This window comes from Macaca fascicularis, chromosome 12 (genome assembly GCF_037993035.2).
Source record: "Macaca fascicularis isolate 582-1 chromosome 12, T2T-MFA8v1.1".
Taxonomy (NCBI): Eukaryota; Metazoa; Chordata; class Mammalia; order Primates; family Cercopithecidae; genus Macaca; species Macaca fascicularis.
This window is the reverse complement of record NC_088386.1, coordinates 20739087-20760757: the sequence shown is the minus strand read 5'-3', so window position 1 is coordinate 20760757 and position 21671 is coordinate 20739087. Positions and strand designations below refer to the sequence as shown.

The window sequence follows — 21671 nt, the reverse complement described above, 5'->3', positions numbered from 1 at the left end:
TAAGTTGACTGAACATACTAAAAATGCTAAAGAGAAAGTTTAAATAATATTAATTTGCACATTGTGGAGGCAAAGAAAATAACTCAAGCAAAAAGATGATGCTATACACGAAAAAAAAAAAAAAAGATGAAAAGCAGATCAAGTATACCCACTATTCTTTCTAGGCACAAAGTCACCATTTTCTAGTACTCTTTTAAATCAAGCAATGATTCATTGTGTGGCTTTAACTGCCTGCCTTTATTAGCTTCACTATCTTGTTGAAGGAACAGAAAAAGCACCGAGAGGGCAAAATAAGGAGGATTCTGAACATAAAACTGTTACTTAATTATCTCTATTACTACTTAACTATAGCAATAATGAAAGCAGCTACACCACCAGGGTATAAGCATGTAATATAAACCAATAGTAGAAACTTTGCCAATCAGAGATCCAGAAATTAGCTTTTTTTTTTTTTTTTTTTTTTTTTTTTTTTTTTTTTTTTTTTAGCTTAGTAAATTAGGTCTTTGGGACAGAAGTATAAGAACACAAACACTACAAAGATATTGACTAAGAGAAACATCAAGTCTGAATATGTACCCCAAAAGCTAATAATAAACCAAGTTAACTGTGGACTTCTTAGAAAATAGGCATAAAATAAACTCAAATAATATTTTAAGATTACATTCAAGAAATTTCCCATGAGAAGACAATTTCTAAATGTCAAGATTTGAGTACCCATTTTTCAAGAGATGAACATCTGAGCCTCACTGTGCCTTGGGGGGGGGGGGTCAACAATTACTGTACAGAAACAATGCTAAACTGGAGGTGAAGAAAATTTCTGATAGAGGGACAGTGGATCCTTCCGGTACGAGGTCTTTTTAAATGTAATATGAAACTTAACCACTGGATTTAGGATCTGAAAAGGATCTTTCTAGTTCAACTGCATTTGCAGATGTGTAAATGAAGTAAAAATGACTTCAAGAAGTTTTCCTTCTGCTATATCTTTAAAACAGATGTAAAAAAGAGTTTGGCTCCCAAAAACCAGAAATAATGTTACCTTAAAACGAATGAATAATTTTAATTTGAACTTTCAACTTATTTCTTCCTTTTAAAATGACAACAAGGACAGGCTTAGAAAAACTGAGAATGCTCAAAAGAGTAATTTAGTCTGGAAGTAGCTTGAACACACAACAGAGTTCTTTATTTGTGTTCCTAGTATTTAGCACTATGTGGCTGTGGTTCAATTTGTTGAATGAATGAGATATGGATAATATATAACGGCACCAATATTAAATTCAAAGTATTCCAAATGCCACTATAAAAATCTGAGAGCCGATGCCCACATAATACATTCAAGAAAATGAAGACACTCTCAGTTTCCCACAATCTCTCATTTATTATCATTATTTATGTCTAACAGGGGAATGGCTAATCAAGCCTTCAAATGCTAAAACTATTTGTCAGAGTGAAGCAATAGAGGCTCAGGTCAAAAAGCCAAATTAGACCGAATTTAGTACTTAACTTCCTTCCTGTCATATGATCCAGAATTTCTCTTATTTGCCTAAAAGACACTGATCAAGAAATACTTGCCAACTAAAGACTAATACCCAACACTTTTCCAAAGTTCCTGGTGAAATCCACTAACTCCATTCACATTTCCTTCTCTATAACCTGCAAACATTTTCGTCCATCAAGGCTGTAAAACAAAACAAAACACCTTTTTAGATAAATATTTTGTGAGTATCCATGCAAAGCTTTAATTTCAAGGATGATTAAGGAAGGTGATCAAACTAGGTACTACTGCTTTTTGTATGGAAGGTGATTTTGTTGTGAGGCTTAAAAGAATTCCAAATGTTTTGGGTAACAGAAATATTACTAGTTGGTCCATAGCTTTTAAAGGTGAGCAAACTTTTGAAGCCAAGAAACATTCACTGGCAAGCTTGGTTCAAGCCAAATAATTCACACTAGTATTGTTGGAGGAGTACAGCTGGTTCAAGTAACCAAACAATTACAAACTGAGATTCAGTTCACTGAGGACAGGGACCATGCACTATTTATTTTTGTATTTTGGACCTAGTTTAATAAACTTTCCCAAATTACTCTAAACTGAAAAAAGTAAAAGGAAGTTGATGTGAATAGTGACTAGAATTGTTTGAACTCTGAATAGTGTCATGAGTTTGTTACTCTAGCAGATATATAACTACTTTAAGGAAATGTAACATTCTCAAAACAAGACAAATTTCTATAGAAACATATCATACAAATCATGGAGAGGGAGAGGTAGAGGTGACAGAGCCAGCTGCAGTCGTGCTGCCTCAAGTGGAATCTTGGCTCTGTGATCTGACTAGCCTAGACAATTTACTTACTCTCTTTGTGGCTCAGTTTCTGCATCTGTAAAATGGGAGAAATATTAATAGTCCCTGCTTGCAAAGTTATGTGAGGATTAAATGAACCAATATACACAGGACTTAGAACAGTGCTCCCTAGTAATATGACTCAAATATTACTACTATGTTGAAAAATTTTAAAAATTGTGCATTAATGTTGATTTTAAATTTTAAAAACAATTTAACAAGTGTATTTTTAAAATTCCCTTCTCTCTTGCTCACCTTCTTCCTTTCACAGGTAAACTTAATTCTTGGAGGGTCCTGCTGCAGTCTAAGCAAGCATATCCAAACACGGAAGTTACGATACTTGCCATTACTTCAATGATTTACATCCGCATTACTTTCACTCCTTCTCTTTTTTATTCCTTTTTGTTTCCATTCCTACTTCTTGATCTGACTCCCTTCCTTCTCCGTTTTTTCTCATCCTGCCCATTCCTGGCTGCTGTCTCCCTTCTCTGCTCCTGATACCCTTACTGCTGATATTCTTCACTCTCCACTGCTGGTTTCAACCTTGATAACGGAGGCAAGGTCAGGCTTAGTTAACAAAAAGTCTGGGTAACTTCTAAGTCACCGAAGATGGCTGTATTCAGTTTCAATGAATCATTCCAGTCCTTATTCTCTTAATATTAATAATTAATCCTGTGCAAACACTTTGTGGGTGCATTTGTATTTAAGAACTAGCCAAAGCTATCTGATTACTCTTCAACATTAAATCTCCCAATCCAGGAAAACCCCAACAGAAGCAAATAAATGGCTTCCAAGTTTGCTTTTCATTTACTATTACCAACATGTTCATTCTAACCTGTTCTTCTGTTTCATCTTTAGGTTCTATAGGCTAGCGAAGCCATTTTCTCCCCTTGCCCTTAATTGCCTTAAACACCCCCATCCAACCCCTGACTAACTCTAGGATAACTATTTTCAGTGCCTTGAAAAGGACTTACTTCATTAACAAATACTCAGCAAGCTCTAGTCATCACAGCTCAGAATTTTGAAATTTCTTGTTAAGGCTATAGTTTAGGAGAAGGGATAGTTGTATAACTTTACTATAGGCTTATAGAAAGGTCTTAGAATAAGGAAAGGAAAGTAGAGGAAAGACAAGAGAGGTAACAGGCTCACAAAGAAGAAAGTGGAATAAGTCAAAATGCCCATTTGTTAATTGGTATTTGCCAAGCGTGAGCCTATCAAACTAAAATTATAGCACATTATTAAAAAGTGGTTTGAATCCTTAATTATGCTGCACTAGAAACACCAGCATTAAGGAATTGCGGAAAATATTATTAACCCAGTGTGGCATTTTAGTTGTTTTCTTACTCAAATAATTATGTATGAGTGAAAGACTGACGTGAAAGAAAATTTATATTAAAAATTTAAAAAAAATCTTCAAGCTGGATGTTAAGATACCTAATTACATTTAAAAGAAAGCTGGCTTAATAACAGTCCCAAAATATCAGTATTCAATATTGCTGAAAAGCAGTACTGATTAAGAGAGTAAGGCTTGATTTCCATAGAGTAACTACATTATACTTACACAATATACTAAAAATGGTTAACATAACCGGCATTTAAAAAATTATTTAGTGGGGAGTACCTCAGCATTATGTTTCTAAAAAGAAAAAATATTGGCTGAGCGTGGTGGCTCACGCCTGTAATCCTAGCACTTCGGGAGGCCGAGATGGGCAGATCACCTGAGGTCAGGAGTTCGAGACCAGCCTGATCAACATGGTGAAACCCCGTCTCTACTAAAATACAAAAAAATTAGCCAGGTGTGGTGGCACACGTCTGTAATCCCAGCCACTCGCGAGGCTGAGGCAGGGGAATCGCTCGAACCTGGGAGGCAAGGTTGCAGCGAGCGCCACTGGGTGACAGTGAGACTGTCTCAAAAAAACAAAAAAGAAAAAATGAAAAAAATCAACTTATAAAGTATACTTAGTATTTCATAGTTAAGGCTCTATCTACTCTCTCTTACATAGACACGGCTCCTAACAGCCTACAATAAATACTAAAAAATACCACTTTAAGTCCCAGCTACCTGGGAGGCTGAGGTGGGAGGACTGCTTGAGTCCCAGGGTTTGAGGCTAGCCTGGGCAACAGAGTGAGTGAGATCCCTTCTCTTAAAAAACCAAAAGGACAAAAAATGACTTATATAGTATTGTGAAACAAGAACATTAACATTGCATAGGCATTCAAATATACTACATAAATGTTACAAAAGGCCACTTTCCTTCGAACAGATTATCACGAAGATGGCAGTACTCCCCAAATCTATCTACAGATTCAACGCAAGCCCTATAAAAATCTCAGCTCCTTTATTGCAGAAACTGATGAGCTTGATCCTAAAATTCACATGGAAATGCAAGGGACTAAGAATAACCAAAACAATCTTGAAAAAGCACAAAGTTGGAAGACTCATATTTCCTGAATTCAAAAGTTAAAAGACTATGTGGTCTGCATAAGAGGATGGAATAGAATTCAGAGTCCAGAAATAAACCCTTCCATTTATGATCAATTGATTTTCACTAACAATCCCAAAAGAATTCAGTGGGAGAAAGAACTCTTTTCTCAGCAAATGGTGCTGGGACAACTGTATATTCAAATACCAAAAAAAAAAAAAAAAAAAAAAGAGATGGCGAGGTGGTTTACGCCTGTAATCCCAGCACTTCAGGAGGCCAAGGCAGGCGAATCACGAGGTCAAGAGATCGAGACCATCCCGGCTAACACGGTGAAACCCGTCCTCTACTAAAAATACAAAAAATTAGCCAGGTGTGGTGGTGGGCGCCTGCAGTCCCAGCTACTCAGGAGGCTGAGGCAGGAGAATGGCGGAGCACGCAGTGAGCCGAGATCACGCCACTGCACTCCAGCCTGGGCGACAGAGTGAGACTCTGCCTCAAAAAAAAAAAAAAAAAAAAAAAAGAAGTCAAACTCTTATTTACGTCATACATAAAAACTAACTCAAAAGGAATCACAGACCTAAATGTAAGAACTAAATCAATAAAACTCTTGGAAGAAAAGAGAAATAAATCTTTATGACTCTAAAGGTTTCTTAGATATGCTATCAAGAACACAAATTATAGAAGAAAAAGATTAATAAACTGGATGTTTGTGCTGCAAATACCACCAAGAACATAAAAAGGACAATGCATAGAATGGGGGATATCATTTCACACAGGATGACTACAATAAAAAAAGACAAGAAATGTGGTGATATTGGAACCTTCACACATTGTGAGAACACAAAATGGTATGGCTACTTTGGAAAACAGTTTGGCAGTTCCTCAAAACGTTTTTTAAAAGCTATCCAAAAAGATTATTGGAGTCTAAAGTTACCATAGCAATCCAGCAATTCCACTCTCATGTATCTCTCACCCATAAGAAATGAAAACATACATCCATATAAAAACTTGTACATGGATGTTCATAGCAGCATTATTCATAATAGGCAGTGGAACGGCTGTTAAGTGTAATCAACCCAAATGTCCATCAGCTGATAAATGGATAAATAAAAGGAGGTACAGCCACATGACGAATAGAATATTAATTACTCTGCAGTAAAAAGGAATGAAGTACTAATACATTCTACATCATGAATGGACCTTGAAAACATGCTTCGTGAAAGACCGTATATACATGATTCCATTTATATGAAATGTCCAGAATGGGCAAATCTATGGAGACAGAAAATAATTTAGGGGTTGCCCAGGGTTGGGAAGGGGAGTGGGACTGGTGAACTGCTAACAGGAACCAGGTCTCCTTTTGGGGTGATACAAATATTCGAAACACAGATTGTGCTGATGGTTGTATAACTCCATGTGAGCCACTCAATTAAGCATCCTAAATAGGTGGATTTTACAGTATATGAATTGTATCTCATTTTTTTTTTTAAGGAGCAAACGTTAAAGACATCTATTTAGGCCAGGCGCGGTGGCTCATGCCTGTAATCCCAGTACTTTGGGAGGCCAAGCCAGGTGGATCACTTGAAGTCAAGAGTTTGAGATCAGCTTGGCCAACATGGTGAAACCCTGTCACTACTAAAAATACAAAAATTAGCCAGGCATGGTGGTGCATGCCTGTAATCCCAGTTACTCCGGTGGAGGGTGCAGTGAGCTGAGATTATGCCACAGCACTCCAGCCTGGGTAACAGAGCAAGAATCTGTCTTTAAAAAAAAAAAAAGGCCTTCTCTTTATTAGCGCTCTCTCTGTTTTTGAGACAGGGTCTTGCTCTGTCACCTAGGCTTGAGTGCAGTGGCATGAATATGGCTCACTGCAGCCTCAATCTCCTGGGCTCAAGTGATTTTCCTGCCTCAGCCTCCCAAGCAGCTGGGACCACAGGTACACACCAAGATGCCGGGCTAATTTTTTAAAAGATTAATTTTTGTAGAGACAGGGTCTCGCCAAGTTGCCCAGGCTGGTCTTGAACTCTTGGGTTCGGTCCTCCCACCTCTGTCTCCCAAAGTGCTGGGATTACAGGTGTGAGCCACCGTGCCTGGCCAGATCTCCATAGATGTAGTGTACGTGCACTAACAAAAGAAATTTCAAGAAAACCAAAAGCCTAATCATAACAAATACTAATAAACAATATGCACCTTAACTATGTATAACTTTATCACACATTTGTTAATTTAAAAGTTGAATCAGGTTTTGTTTTGACAATATCAATTTACTAAACAGCAAGTAATTTCTTGGCATTTACACTATGCAATTAAATTATTTTTTAAAGGGCAATTATTTCATAAAATTATTAATTTGCTTGTTTGGGTAACAAAAATAATTTTAACAGACATTTAAGTCTACATAAAGTGAACCATATCAATTCAAACAGTTACTCACGCTAAGCATTCAAAACACCAATCGCGGAGCTATAGCAACATAAAGTAACTGAAACACCTACCTTGGGGTGGGGGTGTGGAAATACCTGGTATGCTCTCTGAATCCTTGCATCGTTGAAAGATTGCCCCTGAGCCCTCAGAATTTTCTCTTCCTGCCCTCTCAGCTATTTCTTTTTAAGGATGGAACTACATATAGTTTCATTATCTTCAGATTTTTGGCCACAGAAGAATCATCTTTCCCATTTTTTTTCAACTTCTAAATGAACCCTCAGTTTAAGATGAGTGTGAAAGTGCACATTTGCCTTTGGAAGGATTTACTATAGTGTGCATGCCAACAGTAAATTTTATTTGTTGGTGGATACAAATGACTACAGTCCACATCATCACTATCAAATAGAAATACAGGCCGGCACGGAGGCTCACGCCTGTAATCCCAGCACTTTGGGAGACCGAGGTGGGTGGATCACCTGAGGTCGGGAGTTCGAGACCAGCCTGACCAACATGGAGAAACCCCGTCTCTACTAAAAATACAAAATTAACTGGATGTGGTGGCGCGTGCCTGTAATCCCAGCTACTCGGGAAGCTGAGGCAGGAGAATCGCTTGAACCTGGGAGGCAGAGGCTGTGGTGAGCCAAGATCACACCACTGCACTCCAGCCTGGGCAACAAGAGTGAAACTCCGTCTCAGAAAAAAAAAAAAGAAAGAAATATAATATGAGGCCGGGCATGGCGGCTCACGCTGTAATCTCAGCACTTTGGGAGGCCAAGGCAGGTGGATTACTGGAGGTCAGGAGTTCGAGACTAGCCTCACCAACATGGTGAAACCCCATTTCTACTAAAATTAGCCGGGTGTGGTGGCACATGCCTATAATCCCAGCTACTTGAGAGGCTGAGGCAGGAGAATTGCTTGAACAGCATATTGTCACTAAGCACAGACATTAACTTCACTTTTAACAACAAACAGGTGAACTTCTACAGTTCTCATCCATTTTTCTATATCAGCTCCAATAATTTAGAGAAAAATTCACGATGCATGTATTTCCTCATATATAGCCATATAAAGAGTATGTAATATATCACTAAACAATCAGAGCCTTAGCTTATTTCAGGGTAAAATATTAGGTTAACACCCCAAAATGTGGACTGGTAAGGAGGATTCCATCATTTCCCCTAATCCCTAGAAAATGTGTAAATATGTACTCCCTAAAATGTGTATGTATGTTTATAATAAAATGCAGTGATCTAATTGGATTTTCACTTAAAAAATTACCTTAACCAATTTTAGGTATTAATACTAAAAACAAAACTCCTGTTCTGACGTGGCCTTGAAAGTCAGTTTATAGGTTATATAAAATCTGTCTGATTTTATACTGAGACATTTATATGCCCTGGCCAATGCAAACACTCAATGCACATTTGTTAATATATAAACCTATTCTACTCTACACACCTAAGTTTAGAATTTGTTATGGTTTGAAAGGGCCTTGGATCTTGCAGGACTGGGTTAACTCTCTTGCACTCCTGCCACGCAATGACTCAACAAAAAGGCTGAGCTAGGACCACAGAGAAGCATATAAATTACCAAGGCTAAAACATACACGTATCTGTGTGTGCAGAGAAAAGGCATGAGTTATTTCACAATCATTTACTTTTGCAAAAAAAATTTTAAGCGGCTTCAGGAATACTTCGTAAGACTTGTATAATAATACAGTCACTGAAGTCAGCATCCCTGTAATTAGGCAGATAAGAACAGCATGTTTCAAAATAACATTTAAAGCTTTCTGGGGAAGTTCTAGAGTAGCTTTCAGAATTAATTTGAGAAAATCAATCAAGAATATCATATATACTTTGTAATGCCTATCAATAAATGAACTCTTCCACAGCTTCCTTATTTAACATAAACTTCAAGTGATTTATTCTTTTAAAAAAACAACTTCATTTTCCCAGAAGTATTTATAAGTACATTTAAATGATAGCCTATTGTGGTCCCACTGGAAATGAGTGTATCATCTCCCGAATGAAGATAAACTTTTAGTGATTTACCTGAAGAATTCTGACATGATGGCTGCAGAGGGGATACCTAAATCCCCACAGAAAAACAGAGCAACAAGATAGCAAAACCAAAACCCCATGGATAGTTAAAACCAAATCACATGACAAGCCATTCCAAGGGAATTCCTAATATATATGAATGAGGTCAAAACAGGCTACTATGTCAACATACACAGCACAGTGCAACAAAATGCAAAGGAATGGGGCACGTGCTGGACTTGATAAAAAAAGAACCTCAAAGAGCCAACAGACATTCACTGGAAATCATGACAGGCCAATGCAAGAACAGCAGCTAGAACTGAGAGTTTTGCCAGTCCAATAAGTAGATGGATGCAAGAGACCCACAGTAAGGATTAAAAGACTGAAGCTAACTTCTATGAACTTTTGAAATTGATCTCCCAAGGTTCTCTTCCAAGACTCCATTTTGAAGAGAAACCATTGGGAGGAAAAGCACAATCAGTAAGATAGAGACAAGGGAAAAGAGAAACTAAAAATGTGGAGGGGAAGAGGGCCAGAAACTCCCAGAAAGTAAGCTGCTACACTTCTGAACATTATACAAAATAACAGAAAAGGGAGCTCTGTGAAGTTATTAAAGTACTCTGAAAGTATATCACCTTTTTAAAGTTCAGGAAAGTTAGTATCTCACAAAAATGAGTAACCGAAGAGTATTCAGTTCACACATAGACAATGTAAGAAAAGATCAGAAGAGCAGTGCTTAAAGCGACAAATCACACTGGAAAGAGCTGCTTTAGGCTGAGTCTTGGGAGGCTGAGGCAGGAGGACTGCTTGAGTCCAAGTGTTTAAGAATGGCCTGGGCAACACAGTGAGACCCATCTGTACAAAAAATTTAAAAAATTAACTGTGTGGTGGCACGTGCCCGTAAGCCCAGCTACTTGGGAGACTGAGGTGGGGGAATCACTTGAATCCAGGAGGTTGAGGCTGCAGTGAGCCATGATTGTGCCGCTGCACTCCAGCCTGGGTGTCAGAGACCTAGTCTCAAAAAAAAAAAAAAAAAAAAAAAAAAAAAGGGCAGCTATCCAAGTTTCCAGTATTATTGGAATCTAGAGTTACTACTGTATGATCCAGCAATTCTGCTTCTGGGTATAAGCCCAAGAGAAACCAAAAACACAAGTCTACACAAAAACTTGTACACAAATGTTCTTAACCGCAATATTCATATTAGCCAAAAAGTGGCTTACAATCCAAATGCCCACCAACTGATGAACAGATATATAAAATTTGGTCTAGCCACACAGCGGAATAATGGGTAGTTCAGCAAGAAAAATAAACAACCTACTGATAAATACAACACAGATTAACCTTGAAAATACGGTAAGTGAAAGAAGTCAGTCACAAAGAACAACATATTGTATGATTCCATTTATGAAATGTCTATTAACAGGCTGGGCGAAGAATAGGGAGAAATGACTGCTGGGTTGGGGATTTCTTTTTGGTGTAGTGAAAACTTCTAAAAATTGATGCACACCTCTGTGAATATTCTTAAAAAAACCCCACAAACCCCACGGCATCATACTTTCAATGGGTGAAATGTACAGTATGTGAATTATATCACAAAAAGGGCAAAATTCAAGTAATTATCCTATATGATACGTACCACTGGGTGTCCACATAGGAGATTAATCAAGAATTTCAATACAAAAATACCAATTTGCAAGAAAGAAATGACAGAATTAGAGTATCACCAATGAATGAAAGGATCCAGGCATTGAATATCAACAGCCCCTAACACTACAAAGAGAGACAACCAGACGCTAGGACTTCTGAGGAAAAGAACATTAACACCGTCTATAGTCTTGCCTAAGGGATCTAACAGGAGTCTGATTAAGTTTCTGGATCTAATCATCAATTTTTCCAGGAATGCAAGAACAAAGGAACACAGTAAACTGCACCGTGACTATACAATCAGCAATATTCAGACAGGTGGAAACTCTACAGGTCACACACCCTAGGGTCCTTCAACAGATAAAACTTAGGTGACATAGAAGAATGGAGGGGAAACATGCATATTGAGAGACTTCAAAGATTTGCCAAATTTTTAATAATGAGCAAGGTCTATGGTATTTGGGAATGGAGAGTTGGGTGCTAAAACTATAAAGAAAGTAATTACTGTTAGAGTAAGAATACTGGGGCTGGGTGAGGGGATCACAAGGTCAGGAGTTTGAGACCAGCCTGACCAATATGGTGAAAACCATCTCTACTAAAAATACAAAAATTGGCTGGGCATGGTGGCGCACACTTGTAATCCCAGCTACTCAGGAGGCCTCAGGAGGCAGGAGATTCACTTGAACTCGGGAGGCAGAAGTTGCAGTGAGCCGAGATTGCACCACTGCACTCCAGCCTGGGTGACAAGACCAGAATCCCATCTCAAAAAAAAGAATACTAGTTACTTTTGGCGGGAGGGGTTGACACTGAGTTGAGCACATGGAGGCATTCTGGGGTAGTTGGCAAAGTTCTATTTCTTGACTTGGTTGGTGATTACAAGGTTTTATAATAATCCCCTAAGCTATACATTTGTTTGTTTTATATATTTTATAATTAAAAAGAAAAAAAGTCATCTCATATGTACAGTCACACTATAAACTCCCAAACAGATGGAATACAACTGATGTGAATAAGATTCAAAGGCAAGATCAGAGAGATAAATTCACAAATGGAAAAGAGAGTTATCTGGGGAATGCTTTATGAAAGAGTAGGAACTTCAGCTGAGTCTTAAAACCTGACAGAGAACAGTCACATGAAAGCAAACAGAAAGCACCCTAAAGAAAAACAGTGATACACAATGCATAAATGCTAACACTGATGTATAGTTGAAAAAGAGGAATTTGGGACTTATAAAGAGGACCTCATTGGATTTAGTGCAATGAGGCGGGCAAATCAAAATCTGAGGTTTTTTTCATTGTTTACTTTATAAATCTTACAAATCACTGGCATAAATTGCTATTGTGCTCTACTTCTGAAATACACTAGAATAGGAAAAAGTGAGAACTACAGTTTGGGATTAAGCAAAGGACTTGGGTTCAAATCCCAGCCACATAATAGTTTTAATTTTGGACAAGTCACTTAGTAACTGCGTCTGCTTCCTTAGGAGAATACTTTACCTGAGAAAACAAGACAAATATAAAGTGCCTGCCATAGTGAGATCTTAATAAAACTTCAACCAGGTAATTTATAGTTTAAAAGGAATTTAAAAATTATCTAGGCTAACCGTCTCAAATTTACAAGATAGTACCTACTACATTGAAGAGCACAAATAGACAAAACTTACACTATGCAGAAAGTTCTACTGGACAGCACTGCAGTATTTCTGAGTAATGCTAATGGATCTTGGGCATAAGATTATTCTTGGATTAATTATTGCTTTATTAAACTAAAGGCAGAAGAGGAAGTGAGCTATAATAAACATCTGCTTAGACTTCACAATGAAACACATGCTGATTTGACACCTGTAAAACATGACCAGAGTATAACAATGCATTGAAATGCACACTCGCTCTGTTGCCCAGGTTGGAGTGTGGTGGTGTGATATCAGCTCACTGCAACCTCCGCCTCTCAGATTCAAGCGATTCTCCTGCCTCAGCCTCCCCAGTAGCTGGGATTACAGGCATGTGCCACCACACCCAGCTCATTTTTATATTTTTAGTAGAGACGGGGTTTCATCATGTTGGCCAAGGCTGGTCTTGAACTCCTGACCTCAAGAGATCCGCCCGCTTCAGCATCCCAAAGTACGGGGATTACAGGCATTAGCCACCATGCCAGGCCCTGTAATACCTTTAAATCTTGCATATTATACACGGAGTTCTGATTGCTAGAGCTCAAGAAAGAGGCAATGGAACTAAGTAAAGAGAAGATGGAAAAGATCAAGTAAATTGGAGATGTGCTATGAGAACAGACCATGACCAACAAAAATACTTAGAAAAGGGTGTGCTCTTTACAATCTAATCTTAAGGGACTTGGAACTGGTATAAGAAAAAAATGCATCACAAAAGACTAAATCAGGAGTTTGTAAGAGAAGCTGCATCAATATCTACTTAAGTGTGACCTGGGGGGTGGGTGCTTTCCTTCAGTATACACCTTGGCAGCACTTTTGGCTCAGGGGCTTTTACACTTTACTAAATTTATTTTTAAGCTTGATCCAGCAAGGCCATTCTTTATTAATTCCAATTACATGAACCGCATTGCATCTAGTGAACAAAGTGTAGATTTATCTAATTAGGCTACATATAAAAGTCATTTACTGCTGACAGCTATTCAACTCTGAGTAACAGACAAAAGAACTCAATGATAAGAGACCATTTCTGGGTCACCAAAACATGCTGATACTGATTTTATTCTTAAATAGTAATACAACAGCACATTACTTTTGGGGGTTTTAAAACTTTTAATATTACAATGTTGGAAAATAAAATTAAGTCACGTGAACATTTAAAAATATTTTCATACAGTTAATGGATGTTATTAATATTAACTGTAAGACTAGATAGAGTTTGTCACTAGCGTCTTAACTTATTTAGGCTTATTATTTCATAGGGTTTAATTTGCTGAATGGTGTTCAGTTTGGTGAAGATTCATGCTTTTTTAAGTTTACCATGACATTTCAGTATATAGACAAAAGTTTCCCACTGATGGGGAATAATACAAATTTAAAAGTGACTCACATTCAATTTCAGACCACCCCCTTTGCCCTAAAAGAACGGCGGGGGGGAGATAAAAGTGAGGCTGTGTAACTGATGCAAGTGCACTGACACAAATATAAAAACCACTTTCGATATTATAATAGCAAAGGTAAAAAAGACAACAGATATGAAAAGTATAATACTATTTCTCAAAACAGAAATGAACAGATTTCAATTATTAATGACTCCACGTAAAAATCCTGGTTTACCTTCATCCACAATATGACATTAAAGAAGGTAATAAAAAATTAATACCCTGGCCTTTCTATTGAAGGAAAACATTTAAGTAAAATAGTGAAAGCTAGAATGCAAATGACAATCTAAAGTTGTGAATTCTGGCTTTAAGCAGGGTATTTGTTGTAAAGCACGCCAACCAGGCCATAAAGACAAATTATAAGGAGGGCTCAAAACAAAGAAGTGAAGATGGCCGGGCACGGTGGTTCATGCCTGTAATCCCAGCACTTTTGGAGGCCGAGGGGGGCAGATCACCTGAGGTCAGGAGCTCAAGACCAGCCTGGCCAACATGGTGAAACCCCCCTCTACTAAAAATACAAAAATTAGCCGGGCATGGTGGCATGCACCTGTAGTCCCAGCTACTCGGGAGGCTGAGGCAGGAGAATAGCTTGAACCAGGGAGGCAGAGGTTGTGGTGAGCTGCGGCAGCACCACTGTACTCCAGCATGTGTGACAGAGTGAGACTCCGTCTCAAAAATAAATAAATAAATAAATAAATAAATAAATAAATAAATAAGTGAAGACTTGTGGCTAGATCATTTATTGGAAGTAGAAACCAGACAGCAAATGAGACATCTGTAGCCATATAAAGAATAGTCAGAACTATTTTGATTTGTAATTTCGACCATTATTATCCAGGATTACGTAAGGAAAACCACATTTATATTAACACTCATTAGTTCACTACTGCCTTTGGAGGCAATTTATATAAAAATTAAATTCTCTTAATCTAAATGTAATCACCAATGGCTTCCTTTCTCTTCCATAACACTATCACTGACCTAAGTTATGCACAAGAAATAACTAGGAAAACTAGAAGCAACAGAGAAAGAACTACGCAGATTTAAAAAAGAAATAGAAGCAAGAAGTCTTCAAAAGACCAAAATGTATATTAAAATATATATGGTCCAAGATAAACCTATATGCCAAACTGATAAACGAAATAGGATCCGAGGAGATTAAGGTAGGACTCAATCTAATCCATGAAGCCTTTCTTCCATTTCAAAAATAATATTCTGAGGATCTTTCCTGGGATTGTTCTCTTAGCAAATAAGTCCTAATGACTATCCACATACAGCAGAAAGTCTTCTTTGGTTCATTTTTCTACACATACCTTTCAGAATAATACTCTAAAAATAACTATGATAAAAAGTAACAAAAACAGAATTAAAGCAGGGTTAAACATTTCTAAATATGCAATTTTCTTTATTCACACACAACACAGTATGCATGTTACTTAACATACACCAAACTCATCTTTCATAAATGAAATTAACATTTCAACAAAATTCTATTACTCTATTTGTCAAGGTTTACAGGTTATGTACCTTAATATTCAAGTGTAAATTTTACTACTAATACATAAACATACTCCTGACGTACTATATCTGAAGCAAGAATTGACGTCTGAATCACCCAAAATTTTAGGAGACAATTGATGCTAACGTGATAAACAGAAAAGTTTGACATCTTAAGAAATTACTGGGTTAGCAAATGAAGAAATGAATTATTTCTGCTAAACAGCTCTTTCAAAAGAATGTCATAATTAATTTAATTTCAATTCACAGTATTTTAAACAATGAGTACAACATAATTAAGATGTATCACAGAACGACCAGACTTGTCCAATTCCACTGTACATTACTACTGAAATTATTCAAATGTTAGGTATAAAATTTAAATGAAGAAAACTTATGTAATAACTCTCTAAAGAAGTAAATTTATTTTTTTAGCCTAAAAGGCCTGGCAGAGCTTAACAGTGCCTTGCAGTTTAATTCATCACAAATTTTAAAAACACAAAAAGCCCGCATTTGAAGCAAAATATTTATCACGTGATATACGTTTACCGTTAATTCAGAACACTAAATCCAACAACGCAATGACCAACTTTTTTTCTGCGTATCGATTTACCCTCAAATTTGCGCATAGTAAAAACAGGCAACAAACTAGTACTTACATTTTTGTTGAATTTGGTGAAAGAATGGTGCATATAAAACCTGTGCATATAAACAATCGCAGTGTTTATTGTAAGCTGAGAGCTGGAACACAGTATTTAGGAAATATCTGACAAAAGCAAGATCTCATTCCCAAAACAATTTTGATGGAAAATTCCCAGGTTCTTTTCCAATACCTCCCATTCAAATCCAAACGCCAAACTAGAAATAAAGAAATAAACGCCCGCGGGGGGTGGGGCGGCAGGAAGAGAATAGACTCTACGCCAAATAAATGGGAGGAAGAACTGCTGATCTTTTCACTCTCACAGCGCTGAGGGCCCTGGAACTATTTATCAATGGCTACGACTGACTAAACTCAAAATGAAACAGTTGAAACGCGCGCGCACACACCCATACAAAACCACGCCAAGAACATAAAAGACCTCCAGTGCGCTCCCAAGGTAGAAGAGAGCCGCCATCAAGCCGGCGAGGAGAGCGGGGAAAGGCTGCGGAAAACACTTAGGCCTTTCAGCATCGCTAACCCTTCTACCTCTCAAACCCTTAGGGGACAGGGACAAGTCCAAGGAGCCGCCCCTTTTCTGCAATAATCCCTAAAATTTCTCTTTCGCCTGAGCCACACTCCCATCCCCCGCCGCCACCACCACGCGCTGCCCGAAACAGATTACACAACGCAGACTCCTGGCCCGCATTCCTGGGGTCCTATCTCCTCCTCCCCTCCTCTGCTAGCCCCTCGCGACTGCCCGAGCTGGAGCCTTACTTCCCTGACCGCGGGGCCGAGGTCCAGCGAAGGCCGAGGCCGGCGGCGCCATGTTCGCGGAGCACCAGGCCCGGCGACCGGGCAAGGGAAACAGGGCGTGAGCGGCGCAGGATAGGAAAGGATACACATTGAGACGCTGTCCCATCTCCTGGATGAGGTTGGCCGCCTGCTGGCGGCACGAGAGCTCTTTATCCGCCTCCACTCCGCAGCGGCGGCTCGGCGTGTTCTCCAGCTGTTCCCGAGTAAAGAACCAGCGAGAAGAAGCTCCACGGCCCGACGCCATGACACTTCCTCCTCCGCCCGCTCCCTCATTCACCCCCCGCCCCTCCCGGCTCGCGGACTCCCAGCCAAGGCGCGCGACCCCGCCCCACTCCGCTCGCCGTAGACCACGCACCGCCCTTTTTCACCACCGCCCCCGCCCGTGCGCATGCGCGGGGTCTGCTCTACCGGCTCGCCCTGGTCTTTTGCTTTCTTTTTCTGTCCTCGGCCTCGCTCTCGCGCGCGGGACCACAATGCTCCGCGCCTCTTGTCATTGGGAGGCGCCGAAGGTGGGGGTCGGCTCGGAAGGAAAAGGTCGGCGCAGCGCATGCCGGGTCTAGGGTTGGCTGGGCGGAGGGGCGGGGCGGGGCGGGGAGAGGAGAGTGGGAGAGGCTGGACCCTGGCCGGTGTGGAGAGAGGCGGTCGGGCGGCTGCGCTGTGGGGTCTGGGCGTGGACTTCGAAGGCCCGTCGGGCGCTTCCTTTGACGGGAGGTCTAGCGGCCCGTTAAAAAGAGAAAAATACCCTTCACTGTCGCAGCCTCACGCCACTACCTCCATTTTCCTTTCGGGTGGGTCCGCGCAGTCTCGTAGGCGTGCGACTCCGGCCTCCGCTACCAACAGCCTCCGCCTAGCGCGCGGCTCTGGCGTGGAGCTGGCCGGGAAAGAGTGCAGAGGAAGTCACGCTCCATGGCTGTCCGCGCCTGAGTGCTTTTTTCACCTTACGTTATGTTGTTTAAATCCCAGACCACTCCGTCCGTGGGTTTATTTTTATTTTTTCAAATTACTTGCCAAACGCTATCCAACTAGCAACGAGAAACTGAATTTCTAAATGAGGTGTTGAATCTAGACGAGGCGTGTTTTCAGACCGTGCTGTGGCTTCTGCGAGACAAGGTTGGGGAGAAGCAGATACGTGCAAGAGGAACTGGGTTAAAATTTTATCTTTAGGATTTGATGCGGGAACATCCCACATACCTGTTGATTAACTCCTGCATTTCTTCCTGTAAGAAAGCTCCACAGAGCTTCACTCGGAGTTTGTGTTGTGAATAGGGTTTCCAAGTTTAAAGTCCTAAGTATTTGGAGGCCGGGCACGGTGGCTCACGCCTGTAACCTCAGCGCTTGGGGAGGTCCAGTGGGTCGATCACTTGAGGTCAGGAGTTCGAGCGCAAGGGCAACATGGTTAGACTCTGTCTCTACCAAAAGTACAAAAATTAGCCGGGCTTGGTGGCGCGCCTGTAGTCCCAGCTACTCCCGAGGCTGAAGTGAGAGGATGGCTTGAGCCCAGGAGGTGGAGGTTGCGGTGAGCTAGATCTCGCTGCTGCACCCTATCCCTCCTGGGCGATAGAGCAAGACCCTGTCTCAAAAATAAAAAAAATAAAATATTTATTTGCCAAAGACCATGAAGGCAAGTGATTTTTTGGGGGCTCCCACGCTCAGTATATGCATTGCACAAGAATATTGATTATAGTAGGCAGTTGTTGTGAACAGTTGCCATTTCATACCTCCCTTGCTTTACGTTTTATGTTGCTTGCAATTTCCAGGATAGATTGATTTAAAGCAACATTTAAAAAGTGCACATCCTTGGCCAGGTGCAGTGTTTCATGGCTGTAATCCCAGCACTTTGGGAGGCCAAAGTGTTCTAGACCAGCCAGGGCAACATAATGAGACCCCATCTCTACAAGTGTTTTTAAAAATTAGCTGGATGTGGCGGCATCTGTAGTCCCAGCTCCTTGGGAGTATCGCTTCAACGTGAGAGGTGAGGTTGCACCCCAGTTTGGGTGACAGAGTGAGATCCTGTCACACACAAATAATAAGTGCCCCTCCTCAACATCCATTCATAATAAAAACTCAGCAAACTGGGAATAAAGAACTTCCTCAACTTGATAAAGAGCATCTACAAAAATTCTACAGCTAACAATAGATTGTTTCTATTGTGAGAAACTACATTCTTTCCACCTAAAGTCTGACACAAGGCAAGCATGTCCCCTCTCAACCAGTCTTTTCTTTTTTTTTTTTTTTTTTGAGACGGAGTCTCGCTCTGTCGCCCAGACTGGAGTGCAGTGGCCGGATCTCAGCTCACTGCAAGCTCCGCCTCCCGGGTTTACGCTATTCTCCTGCCTCAGCCTCCCGAGTAGCTGGGACTACAGGCGCCAGCCACCTCGCCCGGCTAGTTTTTTGTATTTTTTAGTAGAGACGGGGTTTCACCGTGTTAACCAGGATGGTCTCGATCTCCCGACCTCGTGATCCACCCGTCTCAGCCTCCCAAAGTGCTGGGATTACAGGCTTGAGCCACCGCACCCGGCCTTCAACCAGTCTTTTCAACGTGGTACTTGATGTTCTAGCTAACAAGAAGTAAATTTAAAGTACACATATTGGGAAGGAAGAAATAAAACTCTAGTATTTTGGGATACAAGGTTGAATACAAAAGTCAGTTGTTTTCCTGTATACCAGCAATGAACAATTGGAATTTATAATTAAAAACACAATGCCGTTTACAATAGTACTGTCTCCCCAAAGTAATACAGGTTAAGTATCACGTATCTGAAATGCTTGAGACCAGATGTGTTTTGGATTAGAGATTTTTTTTAGATTTTGAAATATTCGAATTATAAATTTAGTCATTGAGCATCGTAATCCAAAAATCCTAAATCTGAAATGCGCCAATGAACATTTCCTTTGAATGTCATGTCGCGGCTTGAAGTTTTGGGTTTTGGAGTGTTTCTGACTTTCAGATTTAGGGATGCTCAACCTGTACTTAGATATGGATCTAGGCAGGGCATAGTGGTTCACACCCATAGTCCCAGCACTTTGGGAGGCCAAGGTGGGGGATTGCTTGAGGCCAGGAGTTCAAGACCAGCTTGGCCAATATGGGGATACCTCATCTCTACTAAAAATACAAAAATTAGCTGGGTGTGTTGGTGCATGTCTGTAATCCCAGCTTCTTGGGAAGCTGGGGCATGAGAATTACTTGGACCCAGGAGGCGGAGGTTGTAGTGAGCCGAGATCACTCCACCGCACTCCAGCCCCCATGGGTGATAGAGCAAGACTCTATCTCCAGTGTGGTATTTGAGAAAGAACAGACACATAGATCAATGGAACATGATAGGGAGCCCACCCATAAATAGTCAACTGACCTTTGACAAAGGAGCAAAAGCAAGTCAATGGAGCAATAATAGTCTTTAACAAATGATGCTAGAACAACCAGAAAGCCATATATATATATATATAGTTTTAAATCTACATGCAGACCTTATACCTTCTACAAAATTTAACTCAAAGTGAGTTGCAGACCTAGATGTAAAATGCAAAACTGTAAAACTTCTGGAAGATAACATAGGAGAAAATATAGTTGACCTTGTGTTCGGCAATGAGGTTTTAGATGCAACACCAAAAGTACAATCCATGAAAGAAAAAACTAGTAAGTTGGACTTCATTAAAATTAAAAACCTCTGGCTAGGCGCAGTGACTCATGCCTGTAATCCCAGCACTTTGGGAGGCTGAGGCGGGAGGATCACCTGAGGTCAAGATTTCGAGACCAGCCTGGCCAACATGGTGAAACCTTGTCTTTACTAAATAAAAAAAAATTAGCTGGGCATAGTGGCGCGCGCCTGTAGTCCCAGCTACTTGGGGAGGCTGAGGCAGGAGAATCACTTGAACCCAGGATGTGGAGGTTGCAGTGAGCCAAGATTGTGCCACTGCACTCCACCCTGGGCGACAGAGGGCGACTCCATCTAAAAAATAAATAAATAAAATAAAAAATTAACTGGGCATGGTGGCAGGCACCTATAATCACAGCTACTCAGGAGGCTGAGATAGGAGAGTTGATCAAGCAACTTCACCTGGGAGGCGGAGGTTGCAGTGAGCCGAGATCGTGCCACTGCACTCCACCCTGGGCAACAAAGAGTGAAACTCCATCTCAAAAATTAAAATTAAAATTAAAAAAACTAAAACCTCCGTTCTGTGAAAGACACTGTTAAGAGAATGACATCCAAGGAAGAAATATTTGCAAAACATATGTCTGATAAAGAACTCTTAAGATGGCTTAACTGCTAAATTCTACTAAACATTTAAAGAAGAACTAACACCAATACTACACAAACTATTCTGAAATAGAGGAAGAGAGAATACTTCCAAACTCATTCTACAAGGCCAGTATTACCCTGATTCTAAAACCAAAGACACATTGAAAAAAGAAAACTATAGGCCAATATCTCTGATGAATATTGATGCAAAAATCCTCAATAAAATACCAGCAAACTGAATTCAACAATACATTAGAAAGATCATTCATCATGACCAAAGGGGATTTATCCCTGGGATGCAAGGATGGTTGCAAATAAATCAATGTGATACATCATATCAACAGAATGAAGACTGGAAACCATATCATTTCAATTGATGCTGAAAAAGTATTTGATACACTTTGACATCCCTTCATGATAAAAACCCTAAAAAAACAGGGGATGGAAGGAGCTTACCTCAACATAATAAAAGCCATGTATGACAGTCCCACAACTAGTATCATACTGAATAGGAA

The 21671-nt window shown here is 40.1% G+C and overlaps 1 protein-coding gene across 18 annotated transcripts in view; it reads right to left on the bottom strand.

Annotated features, from left to right (window-relative positions):
• Positions 1-17193, bottom strand: part of CCNT2 (cyclin T2) — a 38313-nt gene extending 21120 nt beyond the window's left edge. For all 18 annotated transcript variants that reach the window (XR_012421084.1, XM_074008917.1, XM_074008908.1 and 15 more), the window contains exons 1-2: positions 17005-17193; positions 16125-16206 (exon numbers count right to left, since the gene is read on the bottom strand). Coding sequence is in view for 4 of the 18 variants with exons in the window: in XM_005572993.5 (XP_005573050.1) it covers positions 16125-16206; positions 17005-17162 (240 nt within the window). In the remaining 14 variants the exon portion in view is untranslated. The remainder of the gene's footprint in view (positions 1-16124; positions 16207-17004) is intronic.
• Positions 17194-21671: the final 4478 nt, after the last annotated feature.